Source organism: Acipenser ruthenus, chromosome 32, assembly GCF_902713425.1.
Source record: "Acipenser ruthenus chromosome 32, fAciRut3.2 maternal haplotype, whole genome shotgun sequence".
Taxonomy (NCBI): Eukaryota; Metazoa; Chordata; class Actinopteri; order Acipenseriformes; family Acipenseridae; genus Acipenser; species Acipenser ruthenus.
Genome location: NC_081220.1, coordinates 14,783,425 through 14,806,423, shown reverse-complemented (window position 1 = coordinate 14,806,423; position 22,999 = coordinate 14,783,425). Strand labels below are relative to the sequence as shown.

General features: G+C 44.3%; 1 protein-coding gene across 10 annotated transcripts; it reads right to left on the bottom strand.

Annotated features, from left to right (window-relative positions):
• Positions 1-2,034: 2,034 nt before the first annotated feature.
• Positions 2,035-22,166, bottom strand: LOC117395497 (tropomyosin alpha-3 chain). 10 transcript variants are annotated; one of them, XM_059005914.1, is made up of 10 exons: positions 21,916-22,165; positions 21,275-21,400; positions 14,743-14,876; positions 14,460-14,577; positions 14,199-14,269; positions 12,234-12,309; positions 8,820-8,882; positions 8,228-8,297; positions 7,336-7,414; positions 2,035-3,555 (listed from the first exon to the last, which is right to left on the bottom strand). In XM_059005914.1, exons 1-10 carry the CDS (start codon positions 22,027-22,029, stop codon positions 3,552-3,554), a joined length of 855 nt encoding a protein of 284 aa, XP_058861897.1. In that variant the 5' UTR covers positions 22,030-22,165; the 3' UTR covers positions 2,035-3,551. The 10 variants fall into 10 exon arrangements, with proteins under 10 accessions (XP_058861897.1, XP_058861896.1, XP_058861894.1 ...); XM_059005915.1 differs by lacking the exon at positions 2,035-3,555 and adding an exon at positions 5,755-6,102; XM_059005913.1 differs by lacking the exons at positions 7,336-7,414; positions 12,234-12,309 and adding an exon at positions 10,217-10,292 and having other exon boundaries at positions 21,916-22,166.
• Between the last annotated feature and the right edge of the window lie 833 nt (positions 22,167-22,999).

Genomic DNA, 22,999 nt, shown 5'->3' with positions numbered 1-22,999 from the left:
GAATAATAATGATTTTCTTGTTTGTGTTTCTGAGGTGATGGTTGATGAAATGACCCCCGTGTGAAGTTACTGCCCCCTGCTGGACCTCGCTGAGTCCGGCGCTCTGTTTGGACTGAACCTCATATCTGTGTTTAATACCGACGTTAATAATGAGAATTATCAATAATATTAATACTACAAGCCTAATAACAATACATTCATAACTATAAAACAGCTCTACATTTTTTTTTTTTTTACAAATTCGAAAACAACCATTTTTACCATCTCATTTAGCCAATTTAATACATAACTTCATAAGTCGAAACCAGTTCATCGTTCTTGACAGACCTATTTGTCAAACCTGCCTGTCCTCTCCACTTGTTTCCTGCAGGTGTCCATTCCCTCCGTCCACTCTGATCCCTGATGAGAAATGCTCGGGAGCGGCTCTGAGCGAGGCGTGAAGTTCATTATTTTACTGAGCCGTCGCTCACTTACTTAACGCGCCCATGATGTTCCCAATTATTCCGAGGGTCTCTTGTTGGGTTTACTTAGATACTGTGTGTGTGTGTTTTGTTTTCTGTTGGGTGTTGAGTTGCTGTTCTTCGCTTCTAGGCGCTCTGTATCCCTCGGGAGGATAAATCACTGTCTTTATATTAGTAAGCGTCACCGCCATCTAGTGTACATGTTGAGTACTGCCGGCAAAACCACAGCAAACGTGTTCCAGTGCGCGCTCCCTCCCTCCCTGTCGCATCTATACACACACACTTAAACACCAGAAAGAAGGGTACGAGGACAGTTTAAAACATTTAAAAAATAATAACAAGCCCATTACACGAAATAAGGCGAATATGAAATTGTGAAGGATTTCTTATTTATTATTATTATTATTTATTTCTTAGCAGACGCCCTTATCCAGGGCGACTTACAATTGTTATCACATTATACATTATTTCACATTATTTTTACATACAATTGCCCATTTATACAGTTGGGTTTTTACTGGAGCAATCTAGGTAAAGTACCTTGCTCAAGGGTACAACAGCAGTGTCCCCCACTGGGGATTGAACCCACAACCCTCCGGTCAAGAGTCCAGAGCCCTAACCACTACTCCACACCGCTGCCAATTTCTTTTACACAGTATTAAATTACTAAAATAAATGTGTGTGTGTGTGTGTGTGTGCCCTTGTACAAGTTTCATGTGGATAGACAATACTCCTGGCAAATATTTATTTCCTCAAAAAACTGATCCCGTTCAGACTGGTTCTTGGAAGCCCCACCCCCCTAAAAACAACCCCCCCCCCCCCAAAAAAAAAAAAACAGGAAATGACTTCATAAGGCACTCCCAGCCGCAGCCAGTTTACAGCGCGAGATGTTCCCGTTTGCAACTCAAAATGAAACAGAGATTAAGAGATTAACGCGCTCTATCAACGAGCGGAAACCACAGCTTTACAATCCAGAGTTACACAGGGGAGGGGTCCGCACTGACACACTAACTAAGGAGGCTGTGTGGTTAAAGAAAAGGGCTTGTAACCAGGAGGTCCCCGGTTCAAATCCCACCTCAGCCACTGACTCACTGTGTGACCCTGAGCAAGTCACTTCACCTCCTTGTGCTCCGTCTTTCGGGTGAGACGTAGTTGTAAGTGACTCTGCAGCTGATGCATAGTTCACACACCCTAGTCTCTGTAAGTCGCCTTGGATAAAGGCGTCTGCTAAATAAACAAACAATAATAATAATAATAATAATACACAAATACAGTATGAGCATGAGAGAACAAAGAGAGCAGAAAACAAGAATGAAGAAATAAGAAAAAAGAACAAAACAGAAAGAATAAACAAATGAAAGAAAAGAATGAACTAAACGAAAGAAAATGAACGAAAGGAAACAAAAAAGAATGAAAGACAAAGAATAAACGAGAAAGGAAAGAAAAAGTAGCCCCTTTAAATCCAATTCATCTCCTCCCCCCTCCCCTCCTGTTCCCTCGTTTTCACAAAGTAAAATAAACCGGACAGGCAGCGCGAGGTGCATTTTATAACGAGAACATCAAACACACAAAATCCAGGAATATTATTTATTACAAAGAAGAAGAAAAAAAAAATACAGTTATACAAAATGTTTACATCTCGATACTCATTTCTTAAACATTATTGCTTTGTAACATTTATTCAATTTGTATTACTGTTTTTTTTATATAATTCCTTTTCACTTTCTGGTGTTCTCTGTTAAGACGTTCCCTTTGCTGCTGTCCAGGTGACCTTTGACCTCTGTGTGGCTTTTGGTGGTGGTGGTGGGGGGGGGGGTTTGTTCCAACTGTACCCTAAATTACCTAATTGGACCAATTCAGCTTCTAATAAACTCTGAACTGCTCCGATGAAGTAATTTAGGATACAGTTGGAACAAAAACTAGGAGGGGCAGCGGCCCCCCAGGAGGAGGGTGGGAGACCCCCTGGAATAATGGATTGCAATCGAACAGAATGGATTGCAATGGCATGGATTGCAATGGCATGGATTGCAATGGATTGTAATGGAACAGAATGGATTGCAATGGCATGGATTGCAATGGATTGTAATGGAACAGAATGGATTGCAATGGCATGGATTGCAATGGATTGTAATGGAATGGATTACAATTGCATGGATTGTAATATAATTGATTGCAATGGATTGTAATGGAACAGAATTGATTATAATGGAATGGATTGCAATGGCATGGATTGCAATGGATTGCAATCGAACAGAATGGATTGCAATGGCATGGATTGCAATGGCATGGATTGCAATGGATTGTAATGGAACAGAATTGATTGCAATGGCATGGATTGCAATGGATTGTAATGGAACAGAATTGATTGCAATGGCATGGATTGCAATGGATTGTAATGGAACAGAATGGATTGCAATGGCATGGATTGCAATGGCATGGATTGCAATGGATTGTAATGGAATGGATTACAATTGCATGGATTGTAATATAATTGATTGCAATGGATTGTAATGGAACAGAATTGATTATAATGGAATGGATTGCAATGGCATGGATTGCAATGGATTGTAATGGAACAGAATTGATTGCAATGGCATGGATTGTAATGGCAGTGGAGAATGAAAGCTGCCTCTCTTTCCCTCTCTCTCCAGGTCTTGTGGGAGAACGGGACTTCACAACACAAACAGAATGGAGGGAGGGAGGGAGGGAGGAATGAGGGGACGAGGGGCTAGCTAGGCCTTCATCTTCAAAAGGCAGGTTTATTTATTCGTTAATAATCATCATCATCATCATCATCATCATCATCATCATCATCATCATAATAACAATACATCCTAAAGGAATGTCATGAAGCTTACATGTGCATTTTAACACCAGCACAGGCACTGCAGTGACAGCCTGCCAGAGCAGCTGGCAATCCGACAGCGAGGGGGGGGGGGGGCAGGGGGGTGGGGGGCGGCGGTGGAGCGGCCCCGGGTGCGAGGGTTACCACGGCGATCAGGGAGTCCGGTTTACAAGCTGTGCAGCTCTTGCATGGTCTCATCCAGCATGGACGCCATCTTCAGATTCTCCTCTTTGGTGCGAGCGAGCTTATCTGCGGAGATCAAGCGAGACAACATGAAAACACACGCGTTACACACGCGGTGCGACTCTTACAAGCTGACCGATCAGGATCACCGTGCTTCAGAATGCCAGCTCTGTGCCCTGCAGTGTAACAAGTCGACCACTAGATGTCAGGCCTTCCCACATGCATGCGCAGGGCCCGCACCAAGTACTGTGCAACTCCAGCTGAAAGCGAGGGGTATCTTGTTTGTTTGTTTGAATTAGCGGTGGTTCCCCCCCGACTCCACCGCACTGTAAGAAAAACAAAAACCAAAACGCTGATTTTAAAACTGCTCCAGCCGGATCATTAACACTGCCCTCGGCCACCTCACGTTACAGTTAGCATCAGGAGTTTGAAATACAGCGTGGAAAACGTCAACGGTGCTCAATCACTGAGGACATCAAAACAAAGACCCGGTGGGTGAGCAGCTTGTTCCGCGATCGCGACTCTGCGCCCTCAAGACCGCAGAGTCCTATTCACTGCAGCGTCTTTGAGAAGCGATCGTCCGGTGAGGGAGCCTGGCTTAACTGCCCTGCGGAAACATCCCAATGCACAGGGTTTACATGCTGGGCTGTTTTTTGGATGATAATAATAATAATAATAATAATAATAATAATAATAATAATAATAATTATTATTATAATAATAATAATTATTATTATTAGCATCAGTAATAAAACAAACTTAAAATGAGATTGATGCAGTAATTGTATCAATTAAAACCAAGATTAATGTATATCTATCTATCTGTGTTTAATAATCAATCAGACACACCTGAGCTTGTTAGCTAGACACACTGGGGCTGATCAAGCTGGTAGTAAAACATGGACTGGGTCACACTGCTGTGCAATAGGAGTGTTATTTCCATCCTTGGAAGAGCAAAAAACTTGTGGTCTAAAAGTTTGTGATGGGAACACAGCATGAGATTAAATACCTTGCTAGCGTTGCAATAGTTAGAAATCTGTGTGCACACAGTCCCTCTGAAGACAAATATTTAAGCTGCAGGGAAGTGAAAGCAGTGCGTGCGTGCGTGCGTGTGCGTGTGCGTGTGTGTGTGTGCGTGTGTGTGTGCGTGTGTGTGTGAGGCAGATTTAACACCGACACGTCTTATCAAAACCACACCCCTCCTCACCATGCCTTTATCACTCTGGGGTGCTTTCTCATTTCATTACCCAGGATTAGAAACTCACACTAGCCCTGCCCTGTGGTTCAGCACTGCCCTCAAAAGAGGTCTATTATTAATATTTATATGATCAGGAGCCAGGAGTTCTGAACCCCAGGACTGGGTGCAGCAGCAGCAGCAGGGCTAGTGTGAGTTTCTAACCCTGCTCAAACTCCTGGCTCCTGATCATTTCAATATTAATAATAATAGACTTCATTGAGGGGAGCTCTGAACCCCAGGACTGGGTGCAGCAGCAGCAGCAGCAGCAGGGCTAGTGTGAGTTTCTAACCCTGCTCAAACTCCTGGCTCCTGATCATTTCAATAATAATAATAATAATAATAATAATAATAATAATAATAATAATAATAATAGACTTCATTGAGGGGAGCTCTGAACCCCAGGACTGGGCGCAGCAGCAGCAGGGCTAGTGTGAGTTCTGAATTTATTACTATTATTATTTTTAAAGAAACGAATTTGGTCCTTAATAGGTTAACACATTCTCCGAGCCACAGATTGTGCAAGAAAGCCATTCCTGCCATGGGTGTGTCTAGCCCCGCCCGCTTTCTATTACATCACAATGCCCTCCTGCCTGGGTTACACCCGATTGGTGCAGGAGGAGCTTACCACACCTTCCGATGGTGTATGCAACCCACACACACACAGAGACACACACGCACACACAGAGACGCACGCACACACACACACACACACACAGAGATGCACGCACACACAGAGAGAGACACACACACGTCAATAAAGTCAAGCATTCTGACAAGATGCAGAAGACAGACACTGTGTGGGAACGCTTGTAGAAATGAGGCGGACGCGTCAGCTGTTGTGTGTGTTACTGGAAGTCCAGAACACAATTAAAATGGTGAATTTGTAGAATACATTTAAGAAGAAAAAAAATCAATCTCCATTTCCAGTGACGGTAGATTCAGATCCAGGGCTGCACCCATGCTGACAAATAACCAAGCAAGGAAATCAACAAACAAACCGACACAGACAGAAAGAAACGGGTCTCAGATTGTTTTTGAATGTATATAGTATATGTATGCATTACAGTACAGTCAGCAGATACAATATTCAGGGAGGGAGAGAGAGAGAGACAGAGAGAGAAAGAGAGAGGGAGAGACAGAGGAGACACTAATTCTGGAATAGCAAATACATGAAACAAAATAAATACAAAACATGAGAAAAAAGACTTTCAAAATAGCCCTCCCCCCTCCTCCTCCCCCCTCCCCCATCCCCACACTCCAAGTCCGCTGTTTTTCGGATCAGCACGGAGAGGAGGACAGGCTGCCGAGGACAGATAAAGGAGACAGGAGGACAGAAAGGACAGACTGATAGAAGCTGAGCGGTCTTTTTTTTTTATCTGTAAGAAAGAGGAAGCAGAGAGAAACGAGTGTAACCAAAAAAGGAAATGCAACGACTAACCGAAACCCAGAATGAGAGGAAGCACATTGTGAAGACTGCTGTCCTGTACTGCCACGTCGCTCTCAAACTTACCACACAACATCCCTGTCTGCATCGAGTGCCTGAGCTGGTGACCTACACACACTGGGGCTGATCAAGCTCCTAGTAAAACCTGGACTGGGTGACCCTGTTGTGTAATAGGAGTCCGATTCCCATCCCTGATCTATCTGTGTAAATATCCCACAGCTACCACCAATATACTGTCACTGTCTATAAAATCAGCTAAAAACCTCCTTCAACCAACGACTATCTATCTACAGGGTTGGGAATCAGACTCCCGCTGCACAGCACTGTGATCCAGTCCTGGTGTCACTAGGAGTTTAATAATCAGACACACCTGAGCTTGTTAGCTAGACACACTGGGGGCTGATTAAGCTGGTAGCAGTAAAACCTGGACTGGATCACACTGCTGTGCGATAGGAGTCTGATTTCCATCCCTGGAAAAATCCAGGTTTGATATTCCTGCAACTGTTCTGGATTATTGGCGGGTTAACTTTAATAATAACTTTAACAGCAGTTTTAAAAGACTGTTCACTCTCTCGGGTTAAATCATGCTTTGAAAAAAATGACAAAACATCTATAAAAAAAAGGTAACACTACAAACTTGATGCAATTACTCAAAATGGTTAAAAAAAAACCCTCAATAATTACACCTTGTGCGTTAAAAATATCCATAACTATTCACGGCACATGCAAACGGTTCAGTTACTCTGCAGAAGTGTGTCTGGTTAGTCCACAGGGTTAGAAACTCACACTAGCCCTGCTGCCCACCCGTCCTGGGTTTCTGAATCAATGGAGCGGAATATCAAACAAATTCATTTAATTAAGAGTATAGGGATGGAGCTCTCCATAGAAATCAGGGCGAGGGTCTCTGGTGTGCATCGGGGGGCTGATTCACCGTTCAGAGTGAATGAAGAAACAGCTGCTCGGGTTTGTGTGGATCGCTGTTCTCCGTCTCAGAAAAGCAGCGATTATCACAAACCCAAGCAGCTGTTTCTGCACTCGCTCAGCTCAACCCTGGTTAGTTAGCTGGCTGGCTGGCGCGTGGGTTCGGGCAGGCTGTCAGAGGTGAGATAGACATGCAGTGGAGAGGAGGGAGGAGAGGATGGAAGACAGGAGGAGAGGTATTTACATGGAAGTCATGTCGTTAAGAGCATGGTCCAGCTCCTCGCTGATGGCTTTGTATTTCAGCTTCTGGGCATAGAGCTCGTCTGAGGGGTGGCACAGAGGCAGGGAGGGAAGGGGAGAGAGAGAGAGAGAGGGTGGGGGAGAGAGAGAGAGAGGGAGAAGGGGAAGAGAGGGGGAGGAGGGAGAAATGTTGGAAGAGCAGATCCAAGGCACGGAGGCAACAGCAACAGAAGTGTTGAATTTTTTTTTGCAGAAGAGAGAAAAAAGGAAAGGAAAATAAAGTTAGGCAGAGCAAGAGAGAAACAAATAAAACAGAAGGAGCAACAGAAAACAGAAACCAGGGCTCGCAAGATAACGAGCAGCGATAACGAGCAGCGAAGCGACTCCGCGTGTCACGGGGGGGGGGGGGGAGGGGAGGGGGGGGTTGCTGCGATGTCCTGTCAGAAGGGATTGATCTCAATCCAACAAAAACCTTCAGACTAGAAATCTCTCTCCACACCTTCAACGGAAACACTAAAAGAAGCTTAAATTGCTTCAGTGACAGACGTTTCCACTAGAAACCTGCGTGGCGTCAACAGAAACTTCACAAATTCAATGACGGACGTTTCAACTGGACGTTTTGCTCAGCGTCTTCAATAGAAACACTAAAAGAAACATCATAAATTCAACGGCAAAAGTTTCGACTAAGTCTTGACGAATTCACAGAATTTCTTTTAGTATTTCTAAACTCGGCACACAACCAGAAGGTTGGAGAGAACACCCACAGTACTGAAAATATCAAACCTTTCAAATTAAATCAATCCAACAATAGCATGTTGTTGAAAAACACGATTTCCTGTCAGAGACGAGCATCAAGACCAATGAAGGAAAGGGGGAGGAGAAAGAGAAGCACGTACCTTCCAAGTCGTCAATGGATTTTTCCAGCTTGGCTACGGATCTCTCCGCAAATTCCGCGCGAGTCTCCGCCTGTGAGGGAAGAGGAGCAGGATTAGCCACGACTTCCACAGAGGTTACAATTTATACAGTGTCTTCCAGCAACTACTGTACCGCAGAAACTACGATCTGTAGGTCTTTCAATCCAATTCCCAAAACACAATCACCACCCATCAAAAATTAGCAACTAGCAGCAGCGTTCTGTTAAAAGGAGCTCCTCACAAGACTGGCAGCAAATTCACTTCAGATCGAAGAAGTCTATGTTTGTCAATTAAATTGGCTTCAAATGAAATGAAAGTAGTTGAACCAAAATCGCAAAAAAATTATGGGTTCTCTAAAATATTGATTCTAGTTCCTTCGAAGGAACGGGGGATTGGTTTTAAAAAGGAATTCAAAAACAGGAACTGAGCCCCAAGCTCTGTCTAGAAGTCACTGGCTGAGCGCCGTTCAGTTTTCTGCAGGAAAAGGGAAACGCTTCTAAAAGGCGTTTTATAAAAACCAGCCCCCCCCCCCGGATTTAATATTATTTTCTATTGCTTAATAAATTTTCCTCACCTCTTTGAGCTTGTCGGTCAAGATCTTGATCTCCTCCTCATATTTATCCTCCTTCTGGGAGTACTGTTGTGATGGAAGAGGAGAGAGAGAGAATTCTAAATAATTTTGACTTGACCATCTTTACAGCAATATGGACATCAGGCAAAACACACAGCAACACTCACAGAAGCATTAAAACACTCCAGGTCTGAATTCAGAAATACTCAGAAGAAACTGAACGGATTCAATGACAAAAGTTTCGACAACGTTCGACAGGTCTGTCGTTGAATTCTTTTTGGTATTTCTAAAAATTCTGCCCACTTCTACAATAGAAAACACACACACAACTGAAAATACGACTCCTTTGAAATTAAAATAAATACAAATCAATGAATACAATTAAAGAAATATTTAATAAACCATGCGGCGCCTTCTGTGGGATAAAAACCGTGCTTGAAAAGAAAGAAATAAATGTTTTAAAAACACACGCGCTCACACGAATACCTCGTGTTGCCCCAGCACTGCAAAACAATACAAATTAAAAGATAAATAATAAAATCACAGCCAAAAGAAACCATGCATTTCCGACGTCAAAAATAATAATAAATCCGACTGGCTCAGAACCCCCTAACAGGACATCAGGAAGAACGAAAAAAACTTCAATTTGGACCACCCTTGGGCGCAAAACGTTCCCAAACAGAGATTCATTTCGATTTATTAAATGAAGTGTCTATATATGATCCACTAAACTCATTTAGATTTCTGATTTACCCCCCCTGAAGTCTTGAATGATTAATGCAATCGCTGTACGCACCGCGATACGCAGGTCGCTGTGCGGTACGTTCCTGCTGGTCCTGATGAGCTGCTTCTCGTTGCCACGGTATTATACAAGTGTACGGCTGTGGCCAAAAGTTTTTAGAATTTTAAGATTGAGGTATAATAAAAATGTTAAAAAAAAAATATATATATATGAACATCATTTAAATATTTTATTTAATATCATGTAAAATCAAAGAGAAACTACAAAATGATATCGCAAAAAAAGAGTCTACCGGAAGGAAGCCATAATAGTAGTACAGTATTTCATGTCAGATTTTGAAATGTCACATTTCTTAATTTGTCAGTCTTTCTTTCGTTAAGTATATAAAAAAAACGACAAAGCGCTGGTTTGTAATTCAATATGTTAACGTGACGTTATTCAACAGGCTTTCATTCGACTTCATGAAGCAAAATTAGTTTATTTTATAGGGCGATGCAAAACTTTTGACCACAGCTGTACACTCTCAAAGTGCAGCTTCTGCAAATAAGTTCCAATGGGGGGGGGGGGGGGGGGTCGTGAGCTCTAATGTCCGATTAGGGGTGCTGTCGCAGGGGCTGGGTGACCCCCTCTTTCACGGGGAGGGTGCAGGCAGCCCTACCTTCTCAGCCTGAGCTTCGAGAGATTTCAGATTGTTGGTCACGTTTTTCAGTTCCTCTTCTAGCTCCGCGCATTTGCTGCGTTCATCATCGCCGAAACACAGAGAGTACAAAACCGCACAACAAGAGGAGGAGAGAAGAGAGAGAAGGGGAAAGGGGTGAGAAAGAAAGCAAGAAAAAAGCAGGAAGGACGACACTGAGAAAGAGGAGAGGAAATCTAGATACTAGGGACTAGTTAATGCAGAAAATACTAAATAGAAGCTAAAGTCAATGCGAAATTTTTTGATTGAATTTATTCTTATTTAAGTTTCTAACCCTGCTCAAACTCCTGATCATTTCAATATTAATAATAGACTTCACTGCTCTGAACCCCAGGACTGGGTGCAGCAGCAGGGCTAGTGTGAGTTTGTAACCCTGCTCAAACTCCTGGCTCCTGATCATTTCAATATTAATAATACTAGACTTCATTGAGGGGAGCTCTGAACCCCAGGACTGGGTGCAGCAGCAGCAGCAGGGCTAGTGTGAGTTTCTAACCCTGCTCAAACTCCTGGCTCCTGATCATTTCAATATTAATAATACTAGACTTCATTGAGGGGAGCTCTGAACCCCAGGACTGGGTGGTGCTGCAGCAGCAGCAGCAGGGCTAGTGTGAGTTTATAACCCTGCTCAAACTCCTGGCTCCTGATCATTTCAATACCAAGAGACTAATAGTACTTAATCTCCAAGTCCGAGGGCTGTCCCTGAATGTCTCAAACAGTATTTTAAACGGCCCTCACACAAGGACAGTGAGGATCACTGAAGGCAGGAGATGGAAGGGAGACAGGGGAGGTAACCGTGCGTAAAACAGCACACATGAAACTATGAAGAGAGGGAGAGGGAGAGGGAGAGGGAGATCACTTTAGAGGATGAAGGAATCATTATACAGCCCAGCAATCCAGATTGTTCAAATGCCACTAAACGCATTGGGCAGAAAGCAGTATCAAACATGGGGGAAATAAATTATACCACACTAGAACTTCGGGCGAGACTTAAAACAAACGAGGTCCTATTGGAAGTGACTCTGCAGCAGCAGCAGCAGCAGTTGTTGATGATGCAGAGTTCACCCTCCTAGTGTCTGTAAGCCGCTTTGGATAAAAGCATCAGCTGAATGACTAATTAACAGAATGTTTGTATTAAACTTAAACATTAAAACGTAAAAGTAACTTGTAGGCACTTATTTACACTTTAACTACATGTTTTGCAACTTTAGTCCTAAAAACATTCAATGAAAATAATAATTAATAAATAACACATTTTTTCATTAGTGGCATTTTTTTTTTTTTTTTAATCACTTATTTTTTCGTACAACGCTGGACTGTTGGAGCCGAGAGAGAGCGAGAGAGAGGACGACAAAGAAGGAAACAAGCAAACATGCCGCTGCAGGCCACGGGGGAAACGTGGAAGCAAAGCAGAGTGGCCACGGAGCCCGGTGTCTTCAATCAGGAAAGCTGAGCGCTCCTCTTGCCCCTCCCCTCCCCTAACACCAGGGGCGTGGCTAACAAGCTCAAAATCAGCCCCCAGCTCCAGTCAAGCAGCGCAGTAGAGCTGTGCGGACCGATGAGCCGATTCCATTGGGAAGCAGCTCTCTGCAGAAATCAGTGTGAGGGTCTCTGGTGTGGATTGGGATGATTCACCGTTCAGAGTGAAGTAAGAAACAGCTGCTTGGGTTTGTGTGGATCGCTGATCTCCACAGTCTCAGAAAAGCAGCATGAAATCATCACAAACCCAAGCAGCTGTTTCTTCATTCACTCTGAACGGTGAATCAGCCCCCCGATCCACTCCAGAGACCCTCGCACCCTGACTGTCAGTCCCTGACTTCTGCATAGAGCTCCATCACGATAATCTAATCAATCTGTTTGTAATTAAAATAAATTATAAAGAAGTAAAAATAAATAAATGTACCCCCCCACAAAGTGGTATAGTACACCCCCCCCTGCCCCTGAATACAAAGTGGTATAGTCTGCTACAGGAAGGCTGTACCTTGTCCTCAGATGCCTGGAGGGACTTCACTGATTGGTCGAATCCTCTCAGCTGTTCCTCATACATCCTGGCTTTGCTGTTAGTGGATCACATGACGTGCATGATGATGGAGGAGGAGGAGGAGGAGGTGATTGGATGAGAGGGGAGGGGGGCGGGACATGGGTCAATGTTGAAAACGCAGCATGCAACGAGACAGGGAGAAGGGAAAAAAATAACACGCATGTTGATGAGGTTACAAACAGGGTTAGAAACTCCCGCCCTGCCCTTCACCTGGGTCTTAATACTGCTGCACTGCCTTCCTGAACATAGCGGAGATTTCACACTCTCCCCATTAGATTAACTGTGATATCAAACATATGCCAATCCTAAGATTCTGCATCCTAGTTCATATTGTATTCTAGCAGTGTTATTATTATACACAGCATCCTAGTTCAGATTGTATTCTAGTAGTGTTATTATTATACAGAGCATCCTAGTTCATATTGTATTCTAGTAGTGTTATTATTATACATAGCATCCTAGTTCATATTGTATTCTAGTAGTGTTATTATTATACACAGCATCCTAGTTCATATTGTATTCTAGTAGTGTTATTATTATACATAGCATCCTAGTTCAGATTGTATTCTAGTAGTGTTATTATTATACAGAGCATCCTAGTTCATATTGTATTCTAGTAGTGTTATTATTATACACAGCATCCTAGTTCAGATTGTATTCTAGTAGTGTTATTATTATACACAGCATCCTAGTTCATATTGTATTCTAGTAGTGTTATTATTATACAGAGCATCCTAGTTCATATTGTATTCTAGTAGTGTTATTATTATACACAGCATCCTAGTTCATATTGTATTCTAGTAGTGTTATTATTATACATAGCATCCTAGTTCATATTGTATTCTAGCAGTGTTATTATTATACAGAGCATCCTAGTTCATATTGTATTCTAGTAGTGTTATTATTATACATAGCATCCTAGTTCATATTGTATTCTAGTAGTGTTATTATTATACATAGCATCCTAGTTCATATTGTATTCTAGTAGTGTTATTATTATACACAGCATCCTAGTTCAGATTGTATTCTAGTAGTGTTATTATTATACATAGCATCCTAGTTCATATTGTATTCTAGCAGTGTTATTATTATACATAGCATCCTAGTTCATATTGTATTCTAGTAGTGTTATTATTATACATAGCATCCTAGTTCATATTGTATTCTAGTAGTGTTATTATTATACATAGCATCCTAGTTCATATTGTATTCTAGTAGTGTTATTATTATACACAGCATCCTAGTTCAGATTGTATTCTAGTAGTGTTATTATTATACATAGCATCCTAGTTCATATTGTATTCTAGCAGTGTTATTATTATACATAGCATCCTAGTTCATATTGTATTCTAGTAGTGTTATTATTATACACAGCATCCTAGTTCATATTGTATTCTAGTAGTGTTATTATTATACACAGCATCCTAGTTCATATTGTATTCTAGTAGTGTTATTATTATACAGAGCATCCTAGTTCATATTGGATTCTAGTAGTGTTATTATTATACATAGCATCCTAGTTCATATTGTATTCTAGTAGTGTTATTATTATACATAGCATCCTAGTTCATATTGTATTCTAGTAGTGTTATTATTATACACAGCATCCTAGTTCATATTGTATTCTAGTAGTGTTATTATTATACAGAGCATCCTAGTTCATATTGTATTCTAGTAGTGTTATTATTATACACAGCATCCTGGTTCATGTTGTATTCTAGTAGTGTTATTATTTGCACTTTCATAAACAGCTGCTGCTGCTGCAGAGCCACTTCCAACAGGACCTCGTTTGTTTTATCCGAAGGTCTGGATGCTGCACCCTAACTGTGTCTCTCAGACGAGGGGGTGAGGGGAGAGGGGTGACGGGGTAGGGGGTGAGGGGTAGGGTCCTGGTGCAATACTCACGATTCAGCCACCTCAGCTCTCTCCTCAGTGCGCTCCAGGTCACCCTCAATGATCACGAGCTTACGAGCCACCTGGACAGAGAGAGACAGAGAGACAGGCAGGCAGGCAATCAGAAGTCTGGCTGCAGCGACACACGCGACGGTCCTGACCTCCTCCTCCTCCTCCTCCTCAGTGTGCCCCCTCCTCCTCCTCAGTGTGCCCCCCCCTCCTCCTCAGTGTGCCCCCCCTCAGTGTATTCCCTCAGCGCGCTGGCAGCCTCACCTCCTCGTACTTGCGGTCGGCCTCCTCTGCGATGTGCTTGGCCTCTTTCAGCTGGATCTCCTGCAGCTCCATCTTCTCCTCGTCCTTCAGGGCGCGGTTCTCAATCACCTTCATACCCCTGAGAGAGAGAGAGAGGAGAGGGGTTAAAATACAAACAGAGACAAGAGACACACGCACACACGGAGAGACACACTCCCAGTACACCCAGCCTGGTTCTCAATCACCTTCACACACACGCAGAGACACACACACACACACACAGAGACACAGTGAAGCGGCTGACCTCTCACTCTCGTCCGCTACCTTCTCCGCCTCCTCCAGTTTCTGCAGCGCTGTGGCGAGGCGCTCCTGGGCTCGGTCCAGCTCCTCCTCCACCAGCTGAATACGCCGGTTCAGAGAGGCCACCTCCGCCTCCGCCTGAGAGAGAGAGAGAGAGTCACGTCAATATACTTGCCACCTACAAACAGCAGGGATGGTAATCAGACTGCCGTTGTGTAGCGCTCTGATCCATTCCTGGTATTCACTAGGAGTTTAATAAGAGACACACCCGGGCTTGTTAGCTGTACACACTGTGGCTACACGAGCTGGACTGGGTGAAGCTGCTGTTTGCACCCCGCTGTATACATCCTGTGTGTGTGCTGGGAGCAGCTGAAACCACTCTGCAGCGTAATCGATTCAAAACGTAGGGTCACAGGGGTATTAGGAAACAGTGGTGAGAGATGCTGTCTGTGCGAGTGTGTGTCAATATTAATAAGAATAGACTTCATTGAGGGGAGCTCTGAACCCCAGGACTGGGTGCAGCAGCAGCAGCAGCAGCAGCAGGGCTAGTGTGAGTTTGTAACCCTGCTCAAACTCCTGGCTCCTGATCATTTCAATATTAATAATAATAATACTAGACTTCATTGAGGGGAGCTCTGAACCCCAGGACTGGGTGCAGCAGCAGCAGGGCTAGTGTGAGTTTCTAACCCTGCTCAAACTCCTGGCTCCTGATCATTTCAATATTAATAATAATAATACTAGACTTCATTGAGGGGAGCTCTGAACCCCAGGACTGGGTGCAGCAGCAGCAGCAGCAGCAGGGCTAGTGTGAGTTTCTAACCCTGCTCAAACTCCTGGCTCCTGATCATTTCAATATTAATAATAATAATACTAGACTTCACTGAGGGGAGCTCTGAACCCCAGGACTGGGTGCAGCAGCAGCAGGGCTAGTGTGAGTTTCTAACCCTGCTCAAACTCCTGGCTCCTGATCATTTCAATATTAATAATAATAATAACAGACTTCATTGAGGGGAGCTCTGAACCCCAGGACTGGGTGCAGCAGCAGCAGGGCTAGTGTGAGTTTCTAACCCTGCTCAAACTCCTGGCTCCTGATCATTTCTATATTAATAATAATAATAATAATAATAATAATAATAATACTAGACTTCACTGAGGGGAGCTCTGAACCCCAGGACTGGGTGCAGCAGCAGCAGGGCTAGTGTGAGTTTCTAACCCTGCTCAAACTCCTGGCTCCTGATCATTTCAATATTAATAATAATAATAACAGACTTCATTGAGGGGAGCTCTGAACCCCAGGACTGGGTGCAGCAGCAGCAGGGCTAGTGTGAGTTTCTAACCCTGCTCAAACTCCTGGCTCCTGATCATTTCTATATTAATAATAATAATAATAATAATAATAATAATAATAATAATAATTATAGACTTCATTGAGGGGAGCTCTGAACCCCAGGACTGGGTGCAGCAGCAGCAGCAGCAGGGCTAGTGTGCGAGTCTCACTCTCCTCGCTGCGTTTCATGTCTCAACACATCGCTGGCGGCTCGTTTGCTTCAGACCGGTTTTACAAACCCTGTAGGCTGCACTGGCAAGGCACCAGAGACAGAAGAGCACAGCACAGGAAGAAACAAGCACTCCCTCCGCCCAGAGGCACGAGAAAAAAAAACAAAAAACAACAAGACAGGGAGGCCGTTTCAACAAGAGCTGCCGGGACCCGCACTCCAGCTTTGTTTCTGTCAAGCTGGAAACGGAGTTCTGGGTGTAAAGGAATCCATTCGGCTTTTTTTTTTTTTTTTTTTTTGCATTCTGCTTGACCGCTGTTTTATTAGGTTAAAAATAAATAAAAAAATAAGAAGTGGTAAACATTTTCTAAATGTTTCTGTTTGATATCCTCCTCTATTATCTGAGTGTAGCACCAAACCTCCCACTTGTTATTAATAATTAGTCATTCAGCAGACGCTTTTATCCAGAGCGACTTCCAGAGACTAGGGGGGTGAACTCTACTTCATCATCAACTGCTGCTGCTGCTGCTGCTGCTGCAGAGTCACTTCCAATAGGAGCTCGTTTGTTTGACGTCTCATCCGAAGTACGGAGCACAAGGAGGTGAAGCGACTCGCTCAGGGTCACACACACACACACACGCACGCACACGCAGGGAGTCAGTGGCTGCTGCAGAGTCTCTTCTAACAGGACCTTGTTTGTTTGCCGTGTGATTATCTGTGTGTTTGCACAGGGACTGGACGCAGCTCTGCAGATTCAATAAGGGATTCACTAAAGAGGTGCAGGTTTGGTATCGAGTCAATCCTATTCAACTTGAACGCATTTAAAAATTAAATATAAAAAGATTAGGGCATGCAGCTGATTCCATGAAGGGCTTCCCACCAAAAGCACAGAAGATACAACACCCAGCGTGGAAACGTGTGCCTGGCACAGCTAGGGTTCAAAGAGTCACATCACCTAGAATTTCAGCTTTGAGACGATTAAAAATAAATACATCAACATAATTTAGATCTTTTATTGTCTCATCAATGTAATCCAAAGAAACTACAAAATGATAGAGCTTAAAAAAACAAGTCTACAGGAAGGAAGCCAGAACAGAGTGGTTCAGTGTTTCCTGCTAGATTTCCATCTGTCACATTTTTTTCAATTTGTCAGTTTTTCGTTTTTAAGTATGTATGGGCAGTGCAGGGGTGAAAACAGCGTGAGCATGCGCAGTACGCGAAGGCAGGCACATCTGACAGGTAGCACAAACTGACCGCGACCCCGGAATCCAGCACCGCGATCGCGTCGCGCTGTCAAGAAGAGCGCTCGAATTCTCACGACGCCGACGTTCCACCGGACGTCACAACAGAATGATTTTTAAACAGCTTCAGGGTTACGTTGCCACGCCTTTTATATTTGATATATAATTACGTGTAGTGCTATCGGGATCGTTGCAAACGTACTCAGAGATTGCACAGGCAATACTACAGCTGCACCCACTCAGGACACGCCCGCAGTGTGTGTGTGTGCATGGAATCAATGAACCGAGCCGTGCCCCGATTAAAATACGTGCATCATCATCATTATTATTGATCAAAATCAGCCTGGCGTAGGCTGAAACAGACTTTAGACTACAAAAAAAGTTTATTTCTAATCGTTTTTTTTAATACAGTAACTATTAGTCTCATTGCCACTTCCTAGTTGAAGTAGCAACCAATTGCTTAACTTCCTTTTTGGGCAGCGCAGCGTGTTGCGTTTAGCAGAAGTAGCGCCACGCCTAATATATATATATATATATATATATATATATATATATATATATATATATATATATATATATATATATATATGTGAGAATTACTTATGAAAAAAAACACACATTAAAGTTACAAAACTAATTTCAAAAAGTCAAAACAAAACGTCTACATGTCACATAAGAGACCCCCAAGCGCGTCTTGAATTGAATTAAACACCGAATCCATGTGTTTTACCCCCATCCCGTCCCCAGCACCCCGCGTACGCGTTTATTAACATTGCAATTGAAACTTTTTAGGTTTTATGCCATTTTTTTCCACCATCCAGACCCGAGCGACCTCAGGGTTTCCCGCTGCCGCTGCTGCACGCTGTTCTTCTTGTGGCGGTGTGTTTTTAACGGGGTTTCGTTACCTGCTCCCTCGCCTGCTTCTCCACCTCCACCTGCCGCTGCAGGGTCTCGGCTCTCTCCTCCGCCTCGTCCGCTTGCTGCTGCAGGACTTTGATTTTTCTTTTCACCGCCTCTATGCTGTTCAGTCCGGCCATGGCTCCTCTCTCTCTCTCTCTCTCTCTCTTTATTTGAAGCGATGTGTCTTTAAAATATCTTCCTGTATGGATTCCGCTGTTTGTAATCTGTCGACCCGCTTTTTTTAAAACAAAATAATAAAATGCTGAAAAAAAAAAAAGCCTCACTTTTTTTTTTTTTTTTCTGAAGGTTTTGCCCCCCCAAAAAAAATGTTCTGTTGTTTACTTGTTTTTCTTTTTGAACCGCTGTATAGAAACAGCGAGCTTTCTCTAATTTAAATCCTGTGTCTAGGAACTGATTACTGTGCGTGTTGTTTTTAATTTTAAAGATGTTTCTTTTAAGTTTCCTCTCTTTCTTTCTCTCTCTCTCGTTCCTCCCTTCCTTTTTTTTTTTTTAGTCAGGCGGCTTCCGGTCTACTCCGCCCTGCCCCGGCTTCAACGGATGTGACGTTTCCCTCCCTCAGCCGCGCCCACGATCTTTACGCATAGAATTACGTCATCGTTTAGTGCAGGGGTGCACAATCCTGGTCCTGGGGGGCCGATGCCCTCCTGGTTTTTGTTCCAACTGTACACTAAATTGCTTGATTGGTCCAATTAAGTAATTTAGGGGACAGTTGGAACAAAAGCCAGGAGGACACCGGCCCTCCAGGACCAGGATTGCCCCCCCCTGGTTTAGTGTATACATAGTTCTGTGTGCTATACGCAGTGTGGAACAGCTTATATATTGGCTTTTTTTTCTTTTGAGTACGTGATGTCCCCGTATTGTTTAAGAATAACATGTTTACTGCACAGTTTTTAATTTCCTTTCTACACATTTGAAGCTCTATCTCTCTCTCTCTCTCCTTTTTTAAAAGCTCTCTCTCTCTCTCCCCACCTCCCTCAGGAATGTCAGCCTGCAGGTTTCTTTATCAGTTTCCACAGAGTGCTGCACCCTCAGAAGTTGCCTCATTGTTTGGATTGGACAAGAAATGACAAAACACACACACACACACACACACGTGACACATTCTGTACCTCGACCGGACCACACTATCAGCATGCTGGGGATTGGCTGGGAAACACTGGCCCCTACCGGCCGTGAAGTGAAGTCACACCCTAGACTCCTATCGCACAGCAGTGTGATCCAGTCCAGGTTTTACTGCTACCAGCTTGATCAGCCCCCAGTGTGTCTAGCTAACAAGCTCAGGCGTGTCTGATTATTAAACTCCTAGTGAAACCAGGACTGGATCACCCTGTTCCGACAATAACAAAACCGGCAATTCACTGAAGCTACTAATGCGCTTGATGCGGTCGAAGTCTGGAGCTGCGCTGCCTCTGTTACGCACCAGAGGGCGGTGTTTCCTAGCTAATCGAGCTCAAGTCTCGGGTTCAATGCTTATTAAAAAGCGCAGGACAGCGCGGCGATTTTAATGTCAGGACTGAGTTACATTTCTGAGTTCAAATCGTGTTTAACGTTAGGGTCGCAGTGATGCGGAGAGCCGCCGTGCAGAACGGTGACCGTATTGCTGGAGTTGAGAAAATTGATTTAAAAAAAACAAACCAAAACCTTAGTTTAGCGCTCCTGTAAAATAAAGGGGTTCGGGCCTTTGAACCCCTTTACAAACAAAAGGTGTAACAAAAAAAAAACAACTATTTTTAATAGGGTAGCTCTCCTTTTAAAGGCGAGCGGGACAAATATGTTGACCATGCTAATAAAGTTAGGAAAAGTGGCTTCAGAGCTTTGTTTCGCCTCAAAGGGCGAGCTGGGGATGACGTGGTAAGAGGTTAACCCAAATGGACGCATAAACCTCCTTTAAAGACGCGGGACCCGCGACAGCATTGCTCAAGCTAATAATAAATACGAGCTAAGAAGAATGGGTCTTATCGTTGTGGTTGATTCAGCTGTCGTCACGCATCGAGGTTATGGAAAGAGATTAAGAGGAGAGGGGGGGAGGGGGGTCAGCTTCTAATTATAAAGCTCTGTAGAGTTTATTTTTTCCAAACAAAGCCAGGAACGGTGCCCCGGCTCCTAATAAAAATCTGAAACGCGCGGTGTGCGCTGGAGAGCGTGTGTCTGCTCGTGTCGTTAACTGACCCTTGTACATAAAAAAAATAAAAAATAAAGATGAAAGTCTTCATGGTATTGTATTTAAAAGGGTGTGTTCATGTTATACACTTTTATAAAATAGTTTTTGTTTTGTTTTTTTCACGAGTTTGCGTTCTCGCCTATAGCTGTTGTAACGCGGTAGCGTTCGCTTCAGAAACAATGAAATAAACTTTATAAGTTCATGTATTTATTTCCCCGCCTGTTGACTTTGTAAAAGTTTCCCCGAGCTAAAAACATAGTCAGTCTGACAAAGGACGGGCCGCGCTGACGTGTGATTTATTTAAAAATAAAACAGCGCGTCGCAGAGGACTGAAACAGCCAAGGACACCTGGTTGGGAATGCGACAGGGAAGATGTCATTGCTAAATTCTGCGGGACCGTCAGACAGCTGGGGGGGGGGGGGGGGGGGGAGTCTGTTCTGTCATCCAATGCAAATTGTGTCTCTGTGTAGGGTGTAGGGTGTAGGGTGCTGGGTTCAATGTATAGGGTGTAGGGTGCAGGGTGTAGGTTATAGTATGTAGGGTGCAGGGTGTAGGGAGCAGGGTGTAGGTTATAGTATGTAGGGTGCAGGGTGTAGGTTATAGTATGTAGGGTGCAGGGTGTAGGGTGCAGGGTGTAGGTTATAGTATGTAGGGTGCAGGGTGTATGTTATAGTATGTAGGGTGCAGGGTGTAGGGTGCAGGGTGCACTTCACTCACATCAGCAGCCTTCTTCTCAGCCAGCTCCAGTTTCTCCTGCGCGTCCTTCAGTGCCTCGGAGTATTTGTCCAGCTCATCCTCCGTCCCCTTCAGCTTCTTCTGCATGGCCAGCAGCTCGTCCTCCAGCTGCACAGACACACAGACACGGGGGACAGACAGACACGGGGGACAGACAGACACGGGGGGACAGACAGGGAGGGAGACAGACATTTAATATCATTGAGACTCCGGTTCATCATTGAAACATCACGAATCCTCTTAATTATTAATGAGTCATTTAGCTTTTATCCAAAGCGACTTAAAGAGACTAGGGGGGTGAACTATGCATCATCAACAACTGCTGCTGCAGAGTCACTTCCAATAGGAGCTCGTTTGTTTTACATCTCACCCGAAGGATGGAGCACAAGGAGGTGAAGTGACTTGCTCAGGGTCACGCACACACACACGCGCACGCACACACACACACGCACACACACACACACACACACACACACACACACACACACACAGGGAGTCAGTGGCTGAACCGGGATTTGAACCTCCTGGTATCAAGACCCCTTTTCTCTAACCGCTGGACCACCGAGCCCCACTACCCTCCCCCCTCCACCGTCCACCCCCCTCGGCCGGCCGGTTCTGCCCACCTGCTTGCTCCTGTCCTCGGCTGCTTTCTTGTCTGCCTCTGCCTGCTCCGCACGGTCCAGAGCGCTCTCCTTGTCCAGCTTCAGCATCTGCATCTTCTTCTTGATGGCTTCCATGGCGGCGGGGTGTGTGTGTGTGTCTGTGCTCCTCGAGAAACGAAAGAACCAGAGAGAGAGAGAGAGAGAGAGATCTAACCGACGAGGAGGAGAGACAGGGAGCTTGGGTCTAACACGAGCCAAAAGCAATCTCAACTCCTGGGGCACTGCTATTTATACCCTCCCCTCTCAGCCTCTCTCTCCCCTCCCCATTTCCAGCTTCCCAGCCTCTCTCTCCCTTCCCAGTCTATGCCGACTCCCCACCCTCACTTTCCAAAAAAGGCGCTAGTGCCGTATTTGGGGAGCGAGGAGCAGCTGTCCCCCGCTGTCACTCACACACAATGCAAGTCTCTAAGCGTTTCTAAGTCGTAAGTGAACGAAACACACTCTCAACGTGATGAGATGCACAGATCACCCGCTGGTCTCTGCAATTCAAGTGCCTTTAATGAAACTTTGAATTAAATATTCATCTCTGTGCAGTCAGTGACTGAAAACCGAAGAGCAGGATGCTTTTGGAGTTGCTAAAGAGAGAGTGGATACAGCGTGATTTAAGATGATTGGATCTTTAATCCAGTCCAGTGGAGGAGGCCAGAGTCCTTTCCCAGACCCCCTCCCAGCGCTCTGCAATCCACCTTGACAATGTCAGCCAAATGACAATTATTAATACCCTCCCTTCACATAGCCAGCGTCCCAGGCATTGCTCAGAAACAAGTGTTTGTGCGGCCTGCTGTCATCAACAGCAGCGAGGGGGGGGGGGGGGGGGGGGGGTCTTCAAAATGAGTTCATCTTTGCTTGTACAGCCTTAACGTTTTCTGATGCTTCCCTTATAAAAGTGTCTTATAGTAAAAGCACAGCAAAGTGTAATCAAGCACAGTGAAGGCATTGTAAAGCACAGAGAGGTCTGGTAAAGCATAGGGAAGCATTGTAAAGCACAGAGAGGTCTGGTAAAGCATAGGGAAGCATTGTAAAGCACAGAGAGGTCTGGTAAAGC